We start from the raw sequence: 21,270 nt of genomic DNA, 5'->3' as shown, positions 1-21,270 counted from the left end.
GTCAGATTTTTCTTATTGACACTTTCCTTCATAAGTCTCCAAACAGTTTCTATTGGATTTAGGTCAGGGCTATAGCTTGGCCATTCTAATAATGTCATATTTTGGGTCCGAAACCAGGGCTGTGAATGCTTTGAAAGATGTTTTGGGTCGGTGTCCTGCTGGAAAATCAAAAAATGTCCATAGAACACATGAGCAGATGGAAGTAAATGTCCCTCGAGAATATCTGTGTACCGCTCACTGTTCATATTCCCTTCAAATACACAGAGGGACTTGCCCCTAACACAGATATGCCACCCCACACGTTAAATTTCGGACTGTATTTTGGGCGCTGATACAAAAGTTTTTCAGTTTGTTTGGTCCAGAATTTCAGTGTACTAGGAAACAGCAACACAGAATGTTCATTTAAGAAATTCACATTGTCCCAGTTAAAATTTCTATGCTGTTAGCACCAGTTCAACCTTCGCTCCTTTTGTTCAGGTTTCATGATCGGTGATGGAATTCCTCGACTTTTCTGCCAACCCATTGCATGCAGCTCAGTTCTAACTGTCTCCTTAAAGACAGCCACATTTCCTCTACCAGTCATATCCAGCCTTAAGTTTTCTAAACCGCTTCCTTTGTTTTTAGAAACAAGAATACCAAGCCGCCTCCTGTCACCGACAGTCAATTTTCTGGGCCTACCTGCGCCTCTCTGGTGCTCAATGCCATATCCATTTGCAATTTTTTTCAAAACACTATAAACAGTGGACAAAGGGATGCATGTTCTACTTGAAATCACTTTAGCTGATCTGATGTCTTTGTTATAATACTCTAAAATCAACTTCCTCTTCTCTAAATCATCCATACTAAGGATCACTGAAAATGTCGTCTGCTAGCAAGTAAACAAAGGGGGATAACTCTTCACAAACTAATGAAAAAGGATTAACGGAGTTGTCTCTCTTGAATGAAACCAAGCACTTGATAGCTGGTTAAGGTTGTTTATACTAGAAATCCAATTAAACATATTTCTAAAATTCTCAATAAATTCTGGTCATACTAAATATATACCGCAGTGTGATACAGAGTAGAGGCTGTAAGAAGCTATCTTAATTGTGAGACAACACGGAAGTGTTGAATCATAGCAGGATGCAAATTAATGCTGGACAAAGCTCATTGTACAGTGTCTGCTTTCATCACATCGACTGTGCAATGGAGTTGAGGATTCTATTATTTGCAACAATGATTTCATTCGCCACTGGCCAGGGTAAGTAGACCACACCACGGAGCTAAAAAAACAACTCTTTATCGACATCGTACCTTCTTTATGAAGTAAATAATACAACAGGCTGTATTAAAGATGTAATAGTATAATGGGAAGTTATGTAGACATGATGCAGTTGTAAGTTGATGGTGCTCTCTCCGTAACCAAGATTCAAGTATGTTTTCAGGAATAATAATAATGACCTAAATCCCTGAGTTGATGGGAATGAGACCAGGAGTTCGTTGAAGGCACAGAGAAAACAATTTGAACACGACTGGCAAGTTTATTTTGGATGGGATCGTATTTAGTATGGTTCTTGAATTTGTCTTACATTGATGTTGTGTATTTATATTTACTGTCCACAGTATGTTCAAATAACAGACGGGGCGGTGGGGTAGCCTACTGGTTAAAGCGTTCGCTCGTCACGCTGAAGACCAGGGTTCGATTTCCCACGTGGGCACAATGTGTGAAGGCCATTTCTGGTGTCCCCCGTCGTGACATTGCTGGAATATTGCTAAAGGTGGCGTAAAACTAAACTCACTCACTAACTCAAATAACAGACCAGGCGACTAACGGGATCGGGTAGTCAGGCTCGCTGACTTGGTTGACACATGTCAGCGTATCCCAGTTGCGTAGATCGACACGTATGATGCCAATCACTGGATTGTCTGGCCCATACCCGATTATTTAGATGTAGCCGTCATGCAGATGGAACTGGTTGAGTGCGGCGTAAAACAACAAACAGACAAGCAAATAAATAATCAGCCAAATACCAGAAAGTCACTCACGTGTTCGAAACATAGTGTATATGTCTTCACTGTTTTCTTTTTAACGTGAGTGTGTTTACGTCGATGTTTTTCAGTGACAATGGCGATTTCAAAAAGGAAAACAACTTTAGGATCTCTAGTAGAGCTTGTGTGTCAGCAGCCTGAACTAGGGTGGCAAAGTGATTGGAATCGTGACGGCCAACTAGTCCTCACTGTGACGAAGACAAGGAAAGACCCCTGTGGCATGGAATGGCATATAGATACTCCGGCGAATGTGGAAGTGATTTGTCAAGAAAACAGAGGACGTTTCCTGCTAAGGTTCCACCAGTCTAGGATTGAACTAAATGGCACAATATGGGATTGCAAGATTGATGATTCAGTTGGCAGCAACAGAGTCAGTATTGAATTAACAGAAGAGAAAAAAGGTAAATCAAATATGCACAATGAATAGAGTGAGTGAGTGAGTTTAGTTTTATGCCGCACTCAGCAATATTCCAGCTATGTGGCGACGGTCTGTAAATAATCGAGTTTGGGACAGACAATTCAGTGATCAACAATATGAGCATAGATCTACGCAATTGGGATACGATGACACGTGTCAGCCAAGTCAGCGAGCCTGACCACCCGATCTCGTAAGTCGCCCCTTACGACAAGCACGGGTTACTGAAGATCAATAGTCTAACCCGGATCTTCACAGGTCCATGAGGGATCAGATTCGAAGGTATGTTTCCAGCTATCTTTCTGACACAAATCTACACATAACACTTTGAACCCATTCGTCATTTTGATCAAAATGAAGAGTTTTCACCTGACAATAGTTAGGCAGAAATATTTGTTGCAAATATTAAAATTTATAGAGGTGACCTTTAGTCAAAATGACTGTCAAAATGCAGGTAATATAAGAGATCTACAGAGTGTCAGCTATAGCCTTTATATTCTATAGTGCGCGTGTGCACGTATGTGTGTGTGTGTGTGTGTGTGTGAGAGAGAGAGAGAGAGAGCAGGGGGGGGGATCCGTTCGTTAAATGAAACAGTATATCACATTTAATAATTACACGTGTCTCTTCTGTTCCAGGCAGCGCAACCACAGAAGGCCTAACAACATATGAAGGTAGGTTGAGAAACAAAATGATGTCAATGCATCACAGAACCCTTCAAGATAAGGGTTAGGAATGATCTTAGTTTAAAGTAACCCATAATTGTTGAGGTGGCGACTGACGGGGCTTCTTCGATTTATGTCATCGTGTTCAAAATGCGTTCATCAGCGTCAGGCACCTGATTGCCTGGTCCAGGCACGATATGTTAATGACTGCCATCGTAGATCTGTAACCTTGCAGCCTGTGTCGTTAAACTACAAACAAAGCACACCACTTGCTTATAGACAATGGTATGCTGATATGATGTATGTGTGTCGGTAACATTATTCATAAGTGAATGCAATATGAGATCTACCTAATTGAGAAAATGAGAAGAAAATGAGCTTTTTTTAAGATTTAAGAGGCATTCCTTGAGGTTGTTATTTGATGTAATTGACGTTACTGACATCACTTTTGCTTGTATCGACATTCCAAGTTATAAATTTATTCCTTTTAATTTATTTTTTTGAGAACAAACGACAACAGAGGCAATCATTCCTGAAATAACCGAAGGTGAGTTGTATGTCCTTTTAGACTCAGAACTAAAGTTCAATTATATGGTGTGCATATCATGTATATGATTCAGGTTAGAATGCCTACCAAGCAGCCGACCCGTGAAGATCCGGGTTGAAATATCTCCTTAGCAACCCATGCTTGCCATAAGAGTCGGGGTCGGGTGGTCAGGCTCGTTGACTTGGCTGACAAATGTCATGGTATCCCGATTGCGTAGAACGATGCACATGCTGTTGATGACTGGATTGTCTGGTCCAGACTCGAGTATTTACAGACTGCCGTCATATAGCTGGAATATTGCTGAGTGCGGCGTAAAACTAAACTCACTCACTCACTATGTTCATTGTGCATATTTGATGTACTTTTTTCTATTCTGTTAATTCAATAGCCACACTGTTGCTGCCAACTGAATCATCAATCTTGCAGTCCAATGTTGTGCCATTCAGTGGAACCTTAACAGGAAAGGTCCACTGTTTTCTCGACAAATCACTTCCGTATTCCAAGCAGCCTATACTGGTTGTGACTTGGTGGCTTGTTTGATGCCGCGTTGCTCTTAATATCAATCACTCTTTGGGCTGGTCCAGGCTTGATTACAATCTTATGTAACAAGAATATTGCACAGTAATTATTACAACAAAAAACTTGTATGTAACGAATCAAGCTGTCAATTTTTGCATTATCATTTCATATTTTCATATTTTCCATGTAAACATCCATCAGCCCTGCCAGAGTTGTGTGTTCAAAACCCTAGTAAGTCGTACCTTGGTGTTGGAGTTGCCATAGGTGTGAGTGTCATGCTGATCGTGGACGCCGTCTGTCTGGCTCTGGCGTTTATCTACAAGGACAAACTATTAGCCAGGATAACAGGTAACATTTATGTACTTGTTAACACGTGAGTGAGTGAGTGAGTGAGTATGGTTTTACGCAACGTTTAGTAATATTCAAGCAACATAACGGCGGGGGACACCAGAAATGGGATTCACACATTGTGCTCATGTGTGGAATTGAATCCGTGTCTTCGGCTTGAGCGCTTTAACCGCAAGGCCCAGCCCCTACTTCAGTGAGTGAGTGAGTGAGTGAGCTTTTACGCGGCTTTCAGCAATATTCCAGCAATATTCCAGCAATATCACAGCTGCTGCCCTACCTACCACATTTAACCTGTTTTACAACTCAGCTGTAATTGTGTTGGCAGTGATAATACAGTTTGGGGCAATGTGTCATGCCCTTTTGTTGACAGTGTCGCATTCAACTCAAGTTCACATTTACTTCATACCGATAAAAGTACAATTAACACGTAACAGAGAATATTATTAATAATCTGATGAAGAAATATGAGAGCTCCGTTATTATTAGTATGGCCTAAAAATATACTTATACGAGCTAGTGAGTGAATGTTACGACCCATCTGAACAGGATATTTAGTTATTTCGTCTCCCGTTAAAATCATACGGGTTTGATGTTGTTTTTTCTCGAACACCTGGTGTCATCATATTTTGAGTGATCCATACATATAATTTTCACCTTTACTCCAAATAGAATTTGTTTACGACGACAGGAAGAAACCCGGATATTAGTTTGCACTGATACTTTACAATTATATCTGAGGGCAATCTCGGCATGGAACCAGATCATTTGGGAACAGTTCTTCACAGTGAATTGCATCGTTTTAGAGAACTTGGCCACACATTTGTCTCAGATACTTAAACCCTTGTTTTTTTTGCGTTCAGACAGATATTAAGATTACACAACGCCATTTATTATAGAAAGTGGTCAAATGTATCATATGTATATTTGGGATTACTGGGAAAGTCTCTACTCGATAAAGTACTAGAATCTATACTTTACGGAGAAAGTGCAATCTGCTTACAAGCAGATATTGCTGATTTAACGAAATATTACATATTAATGTTTTTGTTTTTCTTTCAGGGACAAAGGAAACCAGTGATACACAAATGAGCAGGTAAAATTCCTGATTAAATTGATTATTCAAACAATGATTGCAGACATAAAGCTTTTTATGCATTTGGTTTACACTACAAAGTGCCATGTTTTTGCGTATCCCTGAAAGTGTATATGAAGTGATCACTTCATTACCACGCGAACCTTATAATTGTATTAACCAGACATTCTGTGTGTTCATACATTCCATGTGCTCTGTTGTGGTTGTAATATTCAGCTTCGGTTGTAACTGTTCTGTTGTGGTTGTAGTAGTCAGCTTCGGTTGTAAATGTTCTGTTGTGGTTGAAGTAGTCTGCTTTGGTTGTAAATGTTCTGTTGTGGTTGTAATATTCATCTTCGGTTGTAAATGTTCTGTTGTGGTTGTAGTAGTCAGCTTTGGTTTGTAAATGTTCTGTGGTGGTTGAAGTAGTCTGCTTTGGTTGTAAATGTTCTGTTGTGGTTTTAATATTCATCTTCGGTTGTAAATGTTCTGTTGTGGTTGTAGTAGTCAGCTTTGGTTTGTAAATGTTCTGTTGTTTTTGTAGTAGTCAGCTTCGGGTGTAAATGTTCTTTTTTGGTTGCAGTAGTCAGCTTCGGTTGTAAACGGTTGCTGAGGTTCCTGGTATTAGTTGGGGTTTTTTCATAACTGATATTCTTACTATTACATTTAAGATATGTATATTAAAGTTGTAATAACAAATACATGTGACATTTTAATACGTTACAGTTATAGTTATATCACAAGAGATCGATTCATATATTCCTATCACCTGTTGTGTATGTATATCATCAACATTTGTGCATTCATTTTGTGTTCATATCAAAACTAATTATGGTTTTAATTCACCAAAAAGTTCCATGACGCAGGATTGCTCCATTACTCCATCCAAATTACTGTCACATCCCATATTTTGTATGTAATCACATTCTTCTTGCTCAAACATTTGGCGCCAAAAAAAACACATTCTAGTGACTCCTTTCTTAATAGTCCGTCATAAAACATGTGTTCAAAATAGACGGTTTGTGGCAGGACATCAAATACTCTGACCACAACAACCCGCTCCCCCAACCCAAATCCCGAATAGTTGTACTCCAGCACGCTATTCATGTATCTAAATTTTATAACATGTTATATCATTCTCTTTAGAATACCTATATCATCCCCTGTGGCCACTACAACCAGGAACCAGGTACAACCACAAGGTGAGCGTGTATTATTGTAATTCTTTACAAACATAAACTTGTGCCCGCAAAAAAATATCACAGAGGATGAGAATGTAATATTCCCTTTCTGGTCTACTGAGGATATAGAATTATTTGTAACAGAACATTTTGTACAATTTGCATAAACATGATCAGGCATTGATTGCAAACAAGCAAACTCATATTACTTGTTTTTTCATGCCGTGGACGTCTGACAAATACATGGATGTTACCAAAATGGGTCATTTACGACCTTCAAGAGTATGTCCTTGAGGCAAATTAGTTAATCGAGAGAGAAAATCAGATTGGTTGAAATGCTTCCTTATGTTCTGATAATAATAAATACTTTCTGAAAACATCTGAGAGACATTTTGGCACAGTTTATCCTTACCTGCACATTTAGTGCTGTTATCAGCATAAACGTGCACTTATTCAAACAGACAAATAAAACATGCACAGTTAGGCATATATATCTACTAATGGACAGTTCTCACATCATTTTCTGGTGTGCAGTTACTGAAAATTATTAATGGTATTCTTCAATACGTCTCTTTCAGAAGCGCAAACACCAGCATCAAGCAATGAGTATGAAGCGTTACAGAGAGAAAATGTTGATGCCCATAACACATATGAGAAGATGCACGTATACCAGAACTTGTGAGCATTAAAGAAGATATACTCTAGGACCTCGATATCAGCGTGATGTCATCTGTCCCCAATTTGTACGGAACACAGCCTGTTGGTTTTTATATTAAATGTCATGTTGAGATGTATTTGATTTCACGAGGGAACCATATTCTGGAAGTGTACATTTTACAGAGAACATGCGGCACCATCACGTTTACAGACCGTAAATTGTCAACACAAAATTCTCGTTAGTGTTGGTTGTGTTGGAAGTTAAACAAACCCAGTAAATGAATAGTCCACTAAATATAGTGAAATTAGAAGAAATGCCTTCTTATATATCCACAGATATGATCTAGAAAGTATGTGTGTATGTCTTATATGGTACGTTTCTACGCAAACATGGTGAAATGTATATATCAAAGTCTTTTCATCATTTCTAAAAGCAATCGATTTGAAATTGTTTCATAAGAATAATGACTGCAAAATCTAGAAATCTTGACAATGTATGTCTGTATGTTTACTTGGTTTCATTACAGCACTTATTATCAAATTGTTTATTGCATCTTTGCTTCCCTTATTTATGAATACATGTACAAAATGAGTTGTCAACTACTTTCGTTCTTTGTAACCATTTTTAATTGTTATCCTTCAAGGGCGGTATTTAAACAAGCAAAAATGTTTGTTTACCAACCCAGGTTTCCGAAATAAATGTGTTCAAACTGATATAATGACGAGCCGGAAAATTTAAGTGGTGAAACAATTACCATACAAGGAAGTGAAATGAGCATGTGACACAAGTAACGGGATCCCATCATTGATATTTACAATGGGTTTCCTCCGTGGCGTGAGATGCGGTTACGAACGACAGTTCAACTCGTTGCTGGAATGTGACATGAACTTTGTCTTTAGTGTTATGACTAACTGAGTTTGGTTTTACGCCACTTTTTGCAATATTCCAGCAACATCACGGCGGGGGACACCAGGAATGGGCCTCACACATTGTACCCATGTGGGGATTCGAACCCGGGTCTTCGGCGTGACGAGCCAACGCTTTAACCACTAGGCTACCCCACCGCCCCTCTTTAGTGTTATGACTAACAAATGACTGACTACAAACAAGTCTCGTTTCCTTAAGTCATGTCTGAATGCACGTGCAGCGCATTTAAACGAATAGGAATGGTATTCTGTAGTTGTGAGTTCTGAACTGTAGTCTCGTCTGAGTGTAAATTGTATATTTATTCATGATAGTTTTATATGTTGATCCGCGCTCATTTCCGTGAGTTCCAAACTATAGTCTCGTCTGAGTGTAAATTGTATATTTATTCATGATAGTTTTATATGTTGATCCGCGCTCATTTCCGTGAGTTCCGAACTATAGTCTCGTCTGAGTGTAAATTGTATATTTATTCATGATAGTTCTATATGTTGATCCGCGCTCATTACATGCAGTAACAGATGGCAAAAGTTATATGAATGTAGTGCTGAAGATCCGTGACGACGAAAGTGACGACCTCGTTAGGATGAGAAAGCCACAATAACTCGGTGCGCCTAGTGGCTGCATGGGTTGTATACTCCCCAGGGAGTTGAGATTGATAATGTGATTTGCCGTTGAGATTGACATCCAATGATCGAGGGAAAAAATACCAGCGCCTTGAGCATGCACTAGTGCGTGGATATGTGCGCTATGTAAATATCCTATAATAATAATAATAAAAGGTATAAACCTCTCCTGCCTCAGCGGTAGCACCCACCATTCGCACATGTGTTGGTGTTTTGCTTGATAAAGTGATAAATACGTCACCATCAGATACCAAGCACGATGAACAAGCACTCTCAACAGGATGAAATATGACCGGACGATGAGCCATATCTGATGCTCACAGACGCATACCGCTCATGAGCAGGATGTGAGGCGTTATATCACGAAACTGCTTAATAAACTTTGCTTTACTACCATACAGCTACAATACTTTGAGACCCGTTAAGGTCAGGGTCAAAAATTGTGGTCAGCAAGCCATTATTCTGATTTGAGGCAACATACGGGATCGGGTGGTCAGGGTCGCTGATTTGACTGATGTAACTCATAGGGGTGCAACGATTCGGTTCGATTCAAAAATCGAATCTGACACCTTAGTTTCGATTTTCGAAAACCATTATCACTATTTCGATTAGATGTTTGAGTGATGTTCTGTGTTTAAGTTTCATATCATATGTATTTGAAAAAGGTTACATCATTTACATTCCTAATTTCCTTGTCAAATCTTGGAAAAGTGTGTTTTCAGTGTGATATGTTTTGCTTAATAAACTCAGCGAGTTAAATGAAATCTGATGTTTTTACTTGTACGAAGAATCGATTCGAAAATAATCAAATTGAGGATCCAATATCGAAAATCGAGTCGAATCGAGTTCTGGGTGAATCGTTGCAGCCCTAGTTTGACATAGTATCCCGGTCTTAGGTTCATGACAGTGGCCTGTAAATAACTGAGCCTGGACCAGACAATCCATGTAAAGGTCAAACAACACTTTACAACCTGAGTGCCGGGTTATAAATAGTCTTCAGCAGCACGTGCTTGTTGCAAGAGGATCAGACTCGATGGTTAGGTTGGTGCTTGTCATGTCCTAGTTACAGGTGCAAGACAGTGGTCTAAATCATCGAGCCTGGGCCAGACAATCCAGTGTTTGACATCAGGAGATACAATTACAGGGCATGTGAATATGACTGTCAAATGGTGATGAAGTCAGGTGTTTCCGGAAAGCTGAGCATATCCTTCTCCCACACTTAGCACCTTTCAGAAACATATGCAAAGGCGAGTCAATTGTTCACCTGAAAGTATGCTGCAAGTGAAAATAGGGAATTACATTGGACATCATTTTTGTCAAGTCAAAGTCAAAAGAGTTTATTGTATTTAAGGCGTCCGGCCCACATACAATATACATTTGTAAATAATTAGACTAACAACTAGTCTCTGAAATGAACATATTTTACTGAAAAAAAGTTCATAGTAAAAAAATGTATAATATAATGAAAAGGAGCCCTGAGACTTTCTTCATTTTCAGGACCGCCTCCGTGGTGTAGTGGTTAGAGCGTCTGCCCGGGAGAGGGGAATGTCGTGGGTTCGATTCCCGACCGCGTCATACCAAAAGACGTTAAATATGGTACTTGTTGGTCCCTGCCTGGCGCTCGGCATTAATGGGTACAACAAGGACTGGTCGGCTCGGAGTCAGTATAATGTGTCTGAGTGGGGTATTCATGCTTCACTGCGGCATGGTATCTCAGTGGGCTAGCACTATAAAACCAGCTTCAGTCTGGGCTAGTACAAGCAGCCGCACATACACATACACACGCATGCACGTCGCCATATGAGCGAAATATTCTCAAGCACGACGTTAAACCCAATTTCACCTCAGCTCACCTCTTCATTTTCAGAAGCTGAGGAAATCTAGACTAGCCACATTTTCTAGACTTGCGTGGGCTTTCTTGGATATATTTACTTCAGGGTCTGTACGACAGACTAGTAAATAATATACAGTATACAATACATATAATGGAGAGAACAAAGTGACAGGCTATTGTAAAAGTTCGTTCTTGCGTTGTAAATTGTTTGACAGTACATATCTTAGTCTCATACTATACCACAAAAAAGAAACGTCAGTTAGGAATTTTCCTTCGCAAAAACGGATAACTGTAAACTCATTTAATGTTTTGAGCAAAGACATTCCTTCCCAAACTCAGAATGGAACCCAGGAAAAGGTCTCAACAACGCAACCTGATCTCGGAGATGGTACGGTGGTCTCCATGCTTTTCATGCAACTCATGCTGCACGTGCTGTTTACAAGGACCGACCCTATAAAATGCACCCCCAAACCAGGTTGAAACATTCACATTACAACATCAGCAGGTTGCCGCGACTCACGACAGCTCAGAGGAACCAGGCGCTAGGAAGACTTGAAGCTGGCCACACAATCATTTCCAGGTCAACGTTCGGACCATCTACAGGCTGCAGCAACGTTTTTTTCCAGGCCACCAACACCACAAATGATCGCCCCCGTACTGGCAGACCAAGGGTGACAAAACGACGACAAGACCACTATGTTGTGCGACAGCATGTACATAATCCCTTCATGCAGGCAATCGAAACAGCACGCCAGACAGTGGGAACACACGGAAGACCATCAGTACTGATACAGTACGCCGACGTCTTAACAGCGGGAACCTCCATTGCCGTAGACCACACCGGGGACATATCCTCACCCCTCGTCATCGGCGTGAACGTCTACAGTTTGCCCTACAACACCAAAACTGGCGATACAGGCAATGGAGGACTGGTTTGTTGACAGATGAGAGTCGGTACTGCGTATCAACTGCAGATGGCAGAACAAGAATATGGCGACGACGTGGCCAGCGTTAATCAGACCAATGTGTTATGGAAAGAGACTCATGGGAAGGTGCAATCATCGTGGTATGGGGTGGAATAGGTCTGAACCAGAGAGTGGGTCCTGTGGTGTTCCAGAACCTTGGTCCAGGGAGAGGAGGCGGCATCACAGCGGTGCGCTACATCGACCAAGCTCTCAGACCCCACGTCATACCACATTTCGCACGTCACTGGAACAATATTTTCCAGCATGATAACGCCCGGGCCCATACTGCCAGAGCTACACGGGACTTCCTACAGCAGAACGGAGTCAACATTATCCAGAGGCCAGCCCTTAGTCCTGATTTAAACCCAATTGAACATCTTTGGGATGAAATTCAGAGGAGACTGAATAATGTCATACCAAGGCCGAATACAGCCGATTTATTGCGCCAGGTCTTTCTCAGAGTGTGGTACCAGGTGCCAATGGCCTTCATCAATCGATTGGTGCACTCCATGCATAGACGCTGTGCTGCAGTTATTGCCGCTCGTGGTGGTCACACTAGATACTGTCAAGAGTCTGAGGGGACTGCAAACGTTCACGTAATGTCTTGAAATTGTTATTCATTAATGTGTCAAGATATTGTACACAAAAAATGTTTTTGATCCGTTTAATATGTCCATTTCTGTAATGATTTGATTACAGTGCCTATCTCATTTTGAATTCGTACTGACGTGTTTTTTAATGCTGACTATATATATAATCAAATACACACAGCGATATATATACAGCGGTCCTTATATATTAGTATGTACAGTACAACCATAAATTATTGAGAATTTAAAGATTGTAATTTTATTGTTTTCACTCATTACTCACGTATTAAATGTGAATATTAGCAGAACATACTCCAGATTCAAAGACATGTGAACAGTTAGTATTTTGTCAATTCACCATGGGCAGCAATGCAGGCTTCAATGCGGCGGGGCATACTACTGATCAAAGAAGTTAGAAAGTCGTGTTCCATGCTGTCCCAATATCAGACCACCTCTTCTTTCATTTCAGCAATATTTGTCAGATTTTTCTTATTGACACTTTCCTTCATAAGTCTCGAAACAGTTTCTATTGGATTTAGGTCAGGGCTATAGCTTGGCCAATCTAATAATGTCATATTTTGGGTCCGAAACCAGGACTGTGAATGCTTTGAAAGATGTTTTGGGTCGGTGTCCTGCTGGAAAATCAAAAAATGTCCATAGAACACGTGAGCAGATGGAAGTAAATGTCCCTCGAGAATATCTGTGTACCGCTCACTGTTCATATTCCCTTCAAATACACAGAGGGACTTGCCCCTAACACAGATATGCCACCCCACACGTTAAATTTCGGACTGTATTTTGGGCGCTGATACAAAAGTTTTTCAGTTTGTTTGGTCCAGAATTTCAGTGTACTAGGAAACAGCAACACAGAATGTTCATTTAAGAAATTCACATTGTCCCAGTTAAAATTTCTATGCTGTTAGCACCAGTTCAACCTTCGCTCCTTTTCTTCAGGTTTCATGATCGGTGATGGAATTCCTCGACTTTTCTGCCAACCCATTGCATGCAGCTCAGTTCTAACTGTCTCCTTAAAGACAGCCACATTTCCTCTACCAGTCATATCCAGCCTTAAGTTTTCTAAACCGCTTCCTTTGTTTTTAGAAACAAGAATACCAAGCCGCCTCCTGTCACCGACAGTCAATTTTCTGGGCCTACCTGCGCCTCCCTGGTGCTCAGTGCCATATCCATTTGCAATTTTTTTCAAAACACTATAAACAGTGGACAAAGGGATGCCTGTTCTACTTGAAATCACTTTAGCTGATCTGATGTCCTTGTTATAATACTCTAAAATCAACTTCCTCTTCTCTAAATCATCCATACTAAGGATCACTGAAAATGTCGTCTGATAGCAACTAAACAAAGGGGGATAACTCTTCACAAACTAATGAAAAAGGATTAACGGAGTTGTCTCTCTTGAATGAAACCAAGCACTTGATAGCTGGTTAAGGTTGTTTATACTAGAAATCCAATTAAACATATTTCTAAAATTCTCAATAATTTCTGGTCATACTAAATATATACCGCAGTGTGATACAGAGTAGAGGCTGTAAGAAGCTATCTTAATTGTGAGACAACACGGAAGTGTTGAATCATAGCAGGATGCAAATTAATGCTGGACAAAGCTCATTGTACAGTGTCTGCTTTCATCACATCGACTGTGCAATGGAGTTGAGGATTCTATTATTTGCAACAATGATTTCATTCGCCACTGGCCAGGGTAAGTAGACCACACCACGGAGCTAAAAAACAACTCCTTATCGACATCGTACCTTCTTTATGAAGTAAATAATACAACAGGCTGTATTAAAGATGTAATAGTATAATGGGACAGTTATTTAGACATGATGCAGTTGTAAGTTGATGGTGCTCTCTCCGTAACGAAGATTCAAGTATGTTTTCAGGAATAATAATAATGACCTAAATCCCTGAGTTGATGGGAATGAGACCAGGAGTTCGTTGAAGGCACAGAAAAAACAATTTGAACACGACTGGCAAGTTTATTTTGGATGGAATCGTATTTAGTATGGTTCTTGAATTTGTCTTACATTGATGTTGTGTATTTATATTTACTGTCCACAGTATGTTCAAATAACAGACGGGGCGGTGGGGTAGCCTACTGGTTAAAGCGTTCGCTTGTCACGCCGAAGACCAGGGTTCGATTTCCCACGTGGGCACAATGTGTGAAGGCCATTTCTGGTGTCCCCCGTCGTGACATTGCTGGAATATTGCTAAAAGCGGCGTAAAACTAAACTCACTCACTCACTCAAACAACAGACCAGGCGACTAACGGGATCGGGTAGTCAGGCTCGCTGACTTGGTTGACACATGTCAGCGTATCCCAGTTGCGTAGATCGACGCGTATGATGCCAATCACTGGATTGTCTGGCCCATACCCGATTATTTACATGTAGCCGTCATGCAGATGGAACTGGTTGAGTGCGGCGTAAAACAACAAACAAACAAGCAAATAAATAATCAGCCAAATACCAGAAAGTCACTCCCGTGTTAGAAGCATAGTGTATTTGCCTTCACTGTTTTCTTTTAAACGTGAGTGTGTTTACGTCGATGTTTTTCAGTGACAATGGCGATTTCAAAAAGGAAAACAACTTTAGGATCTCCAGTAGAGCTTGTGTGTCAGCAGCCTGATCAAGGATGGGAAAGTGATTGGAATCGTGACGGCCAACCAGCCCTCACTGTGAAGAAGACCCGTGAAAATCCCTGCGTTGTGAAATGGTTTATTAATACTCCGGCGAACACGAACGTTATTTGTCAAGAAAACAGTGGACGTTTCCTGCTAAGGTTCAACCAGTCTAGGATTGAACTGAATGGCACAATATGGGATTGCAAGATTGATGATTCAGATGGCAGCAACAGTGTCACTATTGAATTAACAGAAGAGAAAAAAGGTAAATCAAATATGCACAAAGAATATAGTGAGTGAGTGAGTTTAGCTTTACGCCGCACTCAGCAATATTCCAGCTATATGATGGACACCTGTAAATAATAGAATCTGGACCAGACAATCCAGTGATCAACATCATGATTCAGTTGGCAGCAACAGTGTAACTATTGAATTAACAGAAGAGAAAGAAGTTAGTTCAAATAGAATCTTCAGTTAGAAGTTAGAACTCTCAGTAACCCATGCTTGTCGTAAGAGGCGTCTTGCTTGGCTGATACCATATCCCATACTTTTGAATGTCAAGACATTTTTGGTAGTGTAGGACTACGAGTGCTGATATACAGGGCCTAGATTTTCGATTTTAGACTTACGACTATCTTAGCGCTAAGGGAGCTTCGAAAATCTAGGCCCAAGAGTTTTGTCAAGAAGACATATCTGGACTCATAAGTTATATATTTATTGCTTATACACCTGCAGAAATCACTTATTTATACGTATGTATGATATATGGAATTGATTTATGTATACACATTAATGCCTTTTAGACGTTTCAATGTCTATGTTTGTAGCATCAGATACAACTACCGCTGGAGCTGTTATTGGACACACGAAAAGTACAACTACCGCTGGAGCTGCTATTGGACACACGAAAAGTGTCTGTGCGATCGTCGGTTGTTTCCTCCTGATCACTGCATCGGTTGGTGTTATCATAATTTACAGGAAGCACTGCAGAGCGCGCCAAAGCGGTAACGATAACACGTGGTTCATTTCGCATTGTCATAATTTCACAGCATGCTCTCCATGTTTGTATCTATCTTGCAGTATACGTGTTGTAATATGTTGTTTAGGGAACCAGGTACATGTTGATAAATCATGTGATCGATCATCACAGAATGGCTCTTAGTGGTATGTATGGATGCACGCTTCTGGCAGTAGGACTAATTACATTAACCCTAGTGGGACTGTGCGGGGACTGATGAAGGAGAGAATAAACCAACAAGGACTTAGAAATATGGAGGATGTGAATAAAGAAGTGGTCGAATATTGGGAAATATTGTACCTAGGGGCATTCAGTCGTGTATTTCAGGGCAAGGAGGTCTCACAAAGTACTGAAAAGACACTTAGACTGTAAGAGAATCATATCTCAACATATCCATTTGAGTAAAACTTCTATAGTTTATATACATGTTTTAGATATTGCCGAAACAACTTTCTCAATAATTACTGGGAATACAATATATCCAAGGAATCCGAGATTATGCCATATGTGTTCAGGTGCTCACATTGAAAATGGATATCATTTTCTCTTAATATGTTCTGCCTAATATCCTCAACGTGTATCATATATTCTTGTGAACTTATCTTTGAATAAATATAATACTTTGATGTCTGTTGACAATCCCAATGTGCCACGAAACCTAGCTATGTACATATATCTATTTTATGCGAAAAGCTGCGGTCAAGCCGTTTGTTGGCTGTCTGAAAATAACTGTATGTGGTCCGGTGGCCTACGTACTCCTGAATAAAGAGACAAAAAGTATAGCATAGGGATTTTAGGGCAGAGTGAGTGACTGAATTTAGTTTTACGCCGCTTTTAGCAATATTCCAGCAATATCACGACGGGGGACCTTGAGGGCAGAAGGGAATATGAGCGATGTTGATGAAGGAAGAAATCCAGCTACTGGATTGTTCTCAATGATACATGCTGGATCACGCATTGATCGCATGTCGGTATACAGTTATATAGAGACGTGTGTGCAATAGTAACCACCCAAAAGTTTTTACACAAACCTGTGTGGATCAATACTATACTCCCATGTCCACCTTTAACATTTATTAATGAATACATAGACTGCAGTCCATGACTAGATTTGGGAAATAGATTGTCGTAATGCTAAATGCCTTACAGTCTAGATTACTGCATTTGTTAAACGGGTGATGTTGACACGACCAAGCTCAAATATTATACAATGACGAACAAACAAAACGTACAATAGATTCATTCAGTGATGTGTTCATGCATTGATATATCCATGTATTGTTGTTTACAGAAACCAGAACACTGACTAACAGGTATTCATCTGAATTTAAACCTTCATGTAAACATGTAAATGTAAAAAGGTTTGTGTCATTGCTTGAGCATTCGTTTGCTGGGTACAACTAAACAGAAAACTAACGCTTTTTTTCTTGCCAAAGTGTAATATGCTCTTCGGAGACATAGATGATCATGGAACTAAAATGTTAATGTCGAGTATAAGAACGAAGATAAGTGTTGAAGACAAGTCCTTTACACGTAGCACAATTCAACATCCAATAGTTTCCAAGTGCTAGCCGTTACGTGTTATTCCTGATTCTGTTACTTTCAAGGAATGTTGATTCTCCCTGTGGGGTATTATTCCTGCCAATTCTTAGATATTGATGTCGTGTTTTTTTATGCAAAACCTCTTTCTATTGTCAGCCATGGTGGTACGACAGGGCGAACAACTAATAGCTTAGGTAAGATTATGCATTGTTTACAGCTTGGTGAACTCACATTACTAACTGGCATTACCAACTGATATTACTAACTGACATTAAGGACAGGATACAAGCTAGAAATTTCAGTAGGTCAGTATGTGTATGCTCAAAATGATTCTATCTAAAGGATCAGATATGTTGCTCAAAAATGTTCATTTTATGAAAAGAGGTAATTATTTTATTTTAAACTGCTCAGCGGGTATGGCGGCTGTCCATCTGTGACAGGTTAGCTATCATGTAGGCGTAACTATGTCACCAGAAGATGACTGTATTTCAAAACACAAATTGTTCCTGGTGTCATGTTCAAAATTTCAGTATCATATTTGTTACTTCTCTTTTGTGTAGCCATACATATATACTCTCCACTGTTTCAGTATGCATGTATTTTTATTCCATTGTTTCAGTCATGCAGGAGAATGACTTGTACGAACAAGGAATTACAGAACGCGACTCAGGTAAGGTCAACAGATATCATGATAATTTTACATCAACAATTTGAGTGAGTGAGTGAGTTTAGATTTACGCCGCACTCAGCAATATTCCAGCTATATGGCGGTATGTAAAGAATCGAGTCTGGACCAGACAATCCAGTGATCAACAGCATCAGCAACGATCTGCGCAATTGGGAACCGATGACATGTGTCAACCAAGTCAGCGAGCCGATTCACCCGATCCCGTTAGTCGCCTCTTACGACAAGCATGGGTTACTGAAGATCAATATTCTAACCCGGATCTTCACGGGTATCAACAATATGAACGCATGACATTTGTTATGCACAGAGATTGATGTTCTAAAACGTGTAATGTTATACTGTGAGGTCAACGGATATCATTTTACGACATCCATCAACAATTTGAACCTTTGACATTTGTTATACATAAAAATTGCTTCAAGCAACAACTTACAAATATGCCATCTGAGACATCTTTTTCGATCACTATCGTCGTGATTTCTAAAATGAATTCATTTGTTTCAGTGATGCAAGAGAATGACTTGTACGAGTCAAGTAAAGAACACGACAGAGGTGAGAACAAGATGAATATACTATTCACACTTTGTTAAGGATAAAATCATTGATTCAACAGAAAAGTATGATGTGGGGTCTAGTATGGTTTAAATATCTAAACTTATTGTAAGCATGGATCCTAGGTTTCAGTATGTCACTTCATCCTGTGGAACCCATACCTGCTATTGACAGGTGTTGTGTACTTGTCAATGACTCGTTCCATGCTTTGCCAAATGGTTGATTGGTGCCATGGAAACAATTTTTATGGTTACTCATGTATCGAGTGCATAAGGTTAGATTAAAGTGGCTGTTTGCCTAAAGAGAGGTTACCGTATCATTATTTATCTTTTTTTAAATGGATACGATTTCAAATTATAAATCTGTGATCCTTAGCAAAGTGTGAGTAGTATATGTAGCAGTCAACAATCAATGTCCCAAGGTTCCCAGTTTGTTTATTGTTTGTTTGTTGATTTGTTGGTCTCTCTCCTATCTTACACCTGATTTATACACTGTCCCCAACGCTTTCCAAGCTCAGTATGGCGTGAAGTATGACAGATTGAGATTTGGTTTAAGGCTTAGCAGTATCCCAGTGAGAACACGGTGTGTAAGCTTGAACCAAAGCCATGCAGGTCTCGGTTGATGACGATAATTCACTTCTCTTTATTCATCGGCCCATGATACAACGTTATACATTACAACCTTCAAGCTGCAGCGACGACGATTGTTAGCATAGAAGATGAACATGGCAAGATTTCTTAAAAACAGAGAAATAGCATTACACATCAGTCCGTTAAATTTACACAGGGTTGGATGGCGGAAAACATCGACGGGGATAAAACGTTTACGTAGATCATCATAAGCAGTACATATTAACAACAAGTGGTACTCATTTTCTGCATAGTTACAGGAACACATTTCACACCATCTTATGTCATCGGATCTCAATTGCTTAGATTGATGCTCATGATGTTGATCACTGGATTGTCAGGTCCTGACTCGATTATTTACAGACCGCCGCCATATAGCTGGAATATTGCTTAGTGCGGCGTAAAACAGCAACAAAACAATCAACAGTTAGTATATTATTGTGAAGATCACCATAAAGATAAAGAACATCAAAATACCTACAAAAAAAATACGACAAACCTGGTCCGTGAATATTAATCCTTCAGTCACCATTAAATTTGTATTCATTTCAGAACACACAACTGAAATTTACACAGAAGCTGGCTTGAAGTAGCCATGTGTGTATCTCTGCTATCAAGTCTAAAACGTCATCAGTGTTTGCATGTATTCATATAAGGAATCAAGAACGTGCCTGCAACTGACGAAACGTTTCACAAGTTACTGACAGTGTACAGATGACCATTATGACAATAAAAGCATTTCTATAAGCTTTTACATTATGCTTTTCGTTAATGTTGAGTATTATTCCAACATCTCCATCCTTTGCAATTTACATTGTACAATGTGGGGGGTAAACTCGAGCAGAATTGTTTCATCAAGATTTCAAAGAGCGCCATACGGCTCTTGTTCAGAAGGTAACAACCCGTGAAGATCTGGGTTAGAACTGGTCTTTAGTAACCCATGCTTGTGGTAAGTGGCGACTACCCGTGAAGATCCGGGTTAGAATTGATCTTCAGTAACCCATGCTTGTGGTAAGTGGCGACTACCCGTGAAGATCCGGGTTAGAATTGATCTTCAGTAACCCATGCTTGTGGTAAGTGGCGACTACCCGTGAAGATCCGGGTTAGAATTGATCTTCAGTAACCCATGCTTGTGGTAAGTGGCGACTACCCGTGAAGATCCGGGTTAGAATTGATCTTCAGTAACCCATGCTTGTCGTAAGTGGCGACTAACGGGATCGGGTGGTCAGGCTCGATGACTTGGTTGACACATGCCATCGTATCCCAATTGCGTAGATCGATGCTCATGCTGTTGATCACTTGATTGTCTGACTCCATTATTTACTGTCTCGATTATTACAGACCGAGGTCATAAAGCTGGAATATTGCTGAGTGCGGCGTAAAACTAAACTCATTCACTCAGAAGGTAACAACATTCAAGATCTAAGTAAAACGTTTTGAAAAGTTGAGAACATCTTGAGATCTCCAATAATGATGTCCAATGCAATTCCCTATTTTGATTGTGCCATACGTTCCCAGGTTTTCACAGGTGACCAATTGCCTAGCCTCTGCAAGTGTTTATAGCGAGTGGCACCGCCCGCTTTTCTTTTCACGAACGCCTGGTATCCTCACAGTGTGACCATGATTCATAAACACGTGAGCATCATGATGTCGGAATCGTACAATCGACACTGTGGAGATTTCTTGTAGATGTGCAAAGGGTTTAGTCTCTAACTGACGTACAACACAAAGTACACACCTGATGCTTTGGTAAAATGTTTTCCTGAAAACAGCGTAATATTTAGAAGAGTGTTTTGATTGCGACTCACAAGTCACAAACATTATACATAA

At 40.0% G+C, this 21,270-nt stretch overlaps 2 protein-coding genes across 2 annotated transcripts; both read left to right on the top strand.

Annotated features, from left to right (window-relative positions):
• Positions 1-1,163: 1,163 nt before the first annotated feature.
• Positions 1,164-8,022, top strand: LOC124256848. Its single transcript, XM_046690816.1, has 8 exons — positions 1,164-1,240; positions 2,100-2,429; positions 3,080-3,115; positions 3,612-3,653; positions 4,374-4,520; positions 5,580-5,613; positions 6,739-6,794; positions 7,352-8,022. Exons 1-8 carry the CDS (start codon positions 1,186-1,188, stop codon positions 7,453-7,455), a joined length of 804 nt encoding a protein of 267 aa, XP_046546772.1. The 5' UTR covers positions 1,164-1,185; the 3' UTR covers positions 7,456-8,022.
• Positions 8,023-13,987: 5,965 nt separating this feature from the next.
• Positions 13,988-20,192, top strand: LOC124256821. Its single transcript, XM_046690785.1, has 9 exons — positions 13,988-14,087; positions 14,947-15,276; positions 15,839-15,883; positions 15,923-16,015; positions 17,321-17,342; positions 17,728-17,765; positions 18,191-18,241; positions 18,764-18,811; positions 19,993-20,192. Exons 1-9 carry the CDS (start codon positions 14,033-14,035, stop codon positions 20,031-20,033), a joined length of 723 nt encoding a protein of 240 aa, XP_046546741.1. The 5' UTR covers positions 13,988-14,032; the 3' UTR covers positions 20,034-20,192.
• The last annotated feature ends 1,078 nt before the right edge of the window (positions 20,193-21,270 follow it).

This window comes from Haliotis rubra, unplaced genomic scaffold, assembly GCF_003918875.1.
Source record: "Haliotis rubra isolate DU_JTF1 unplaced genomic scaffold, ASM391887v1 Scf64, whole genome shotgun sequence".
Classification (NCBI taxonomy): Eukaryota; Metazoa; Mollusca; class Gastropoda; order Lepetellida; family Haliotidae; genus Haliotis; species Haliotis rubra.
The sequence above is the reverse complement of the archived record's forward strand: the minus strand, read 5'-3'. Positions and strand labels throughout refer to the sequence as shown.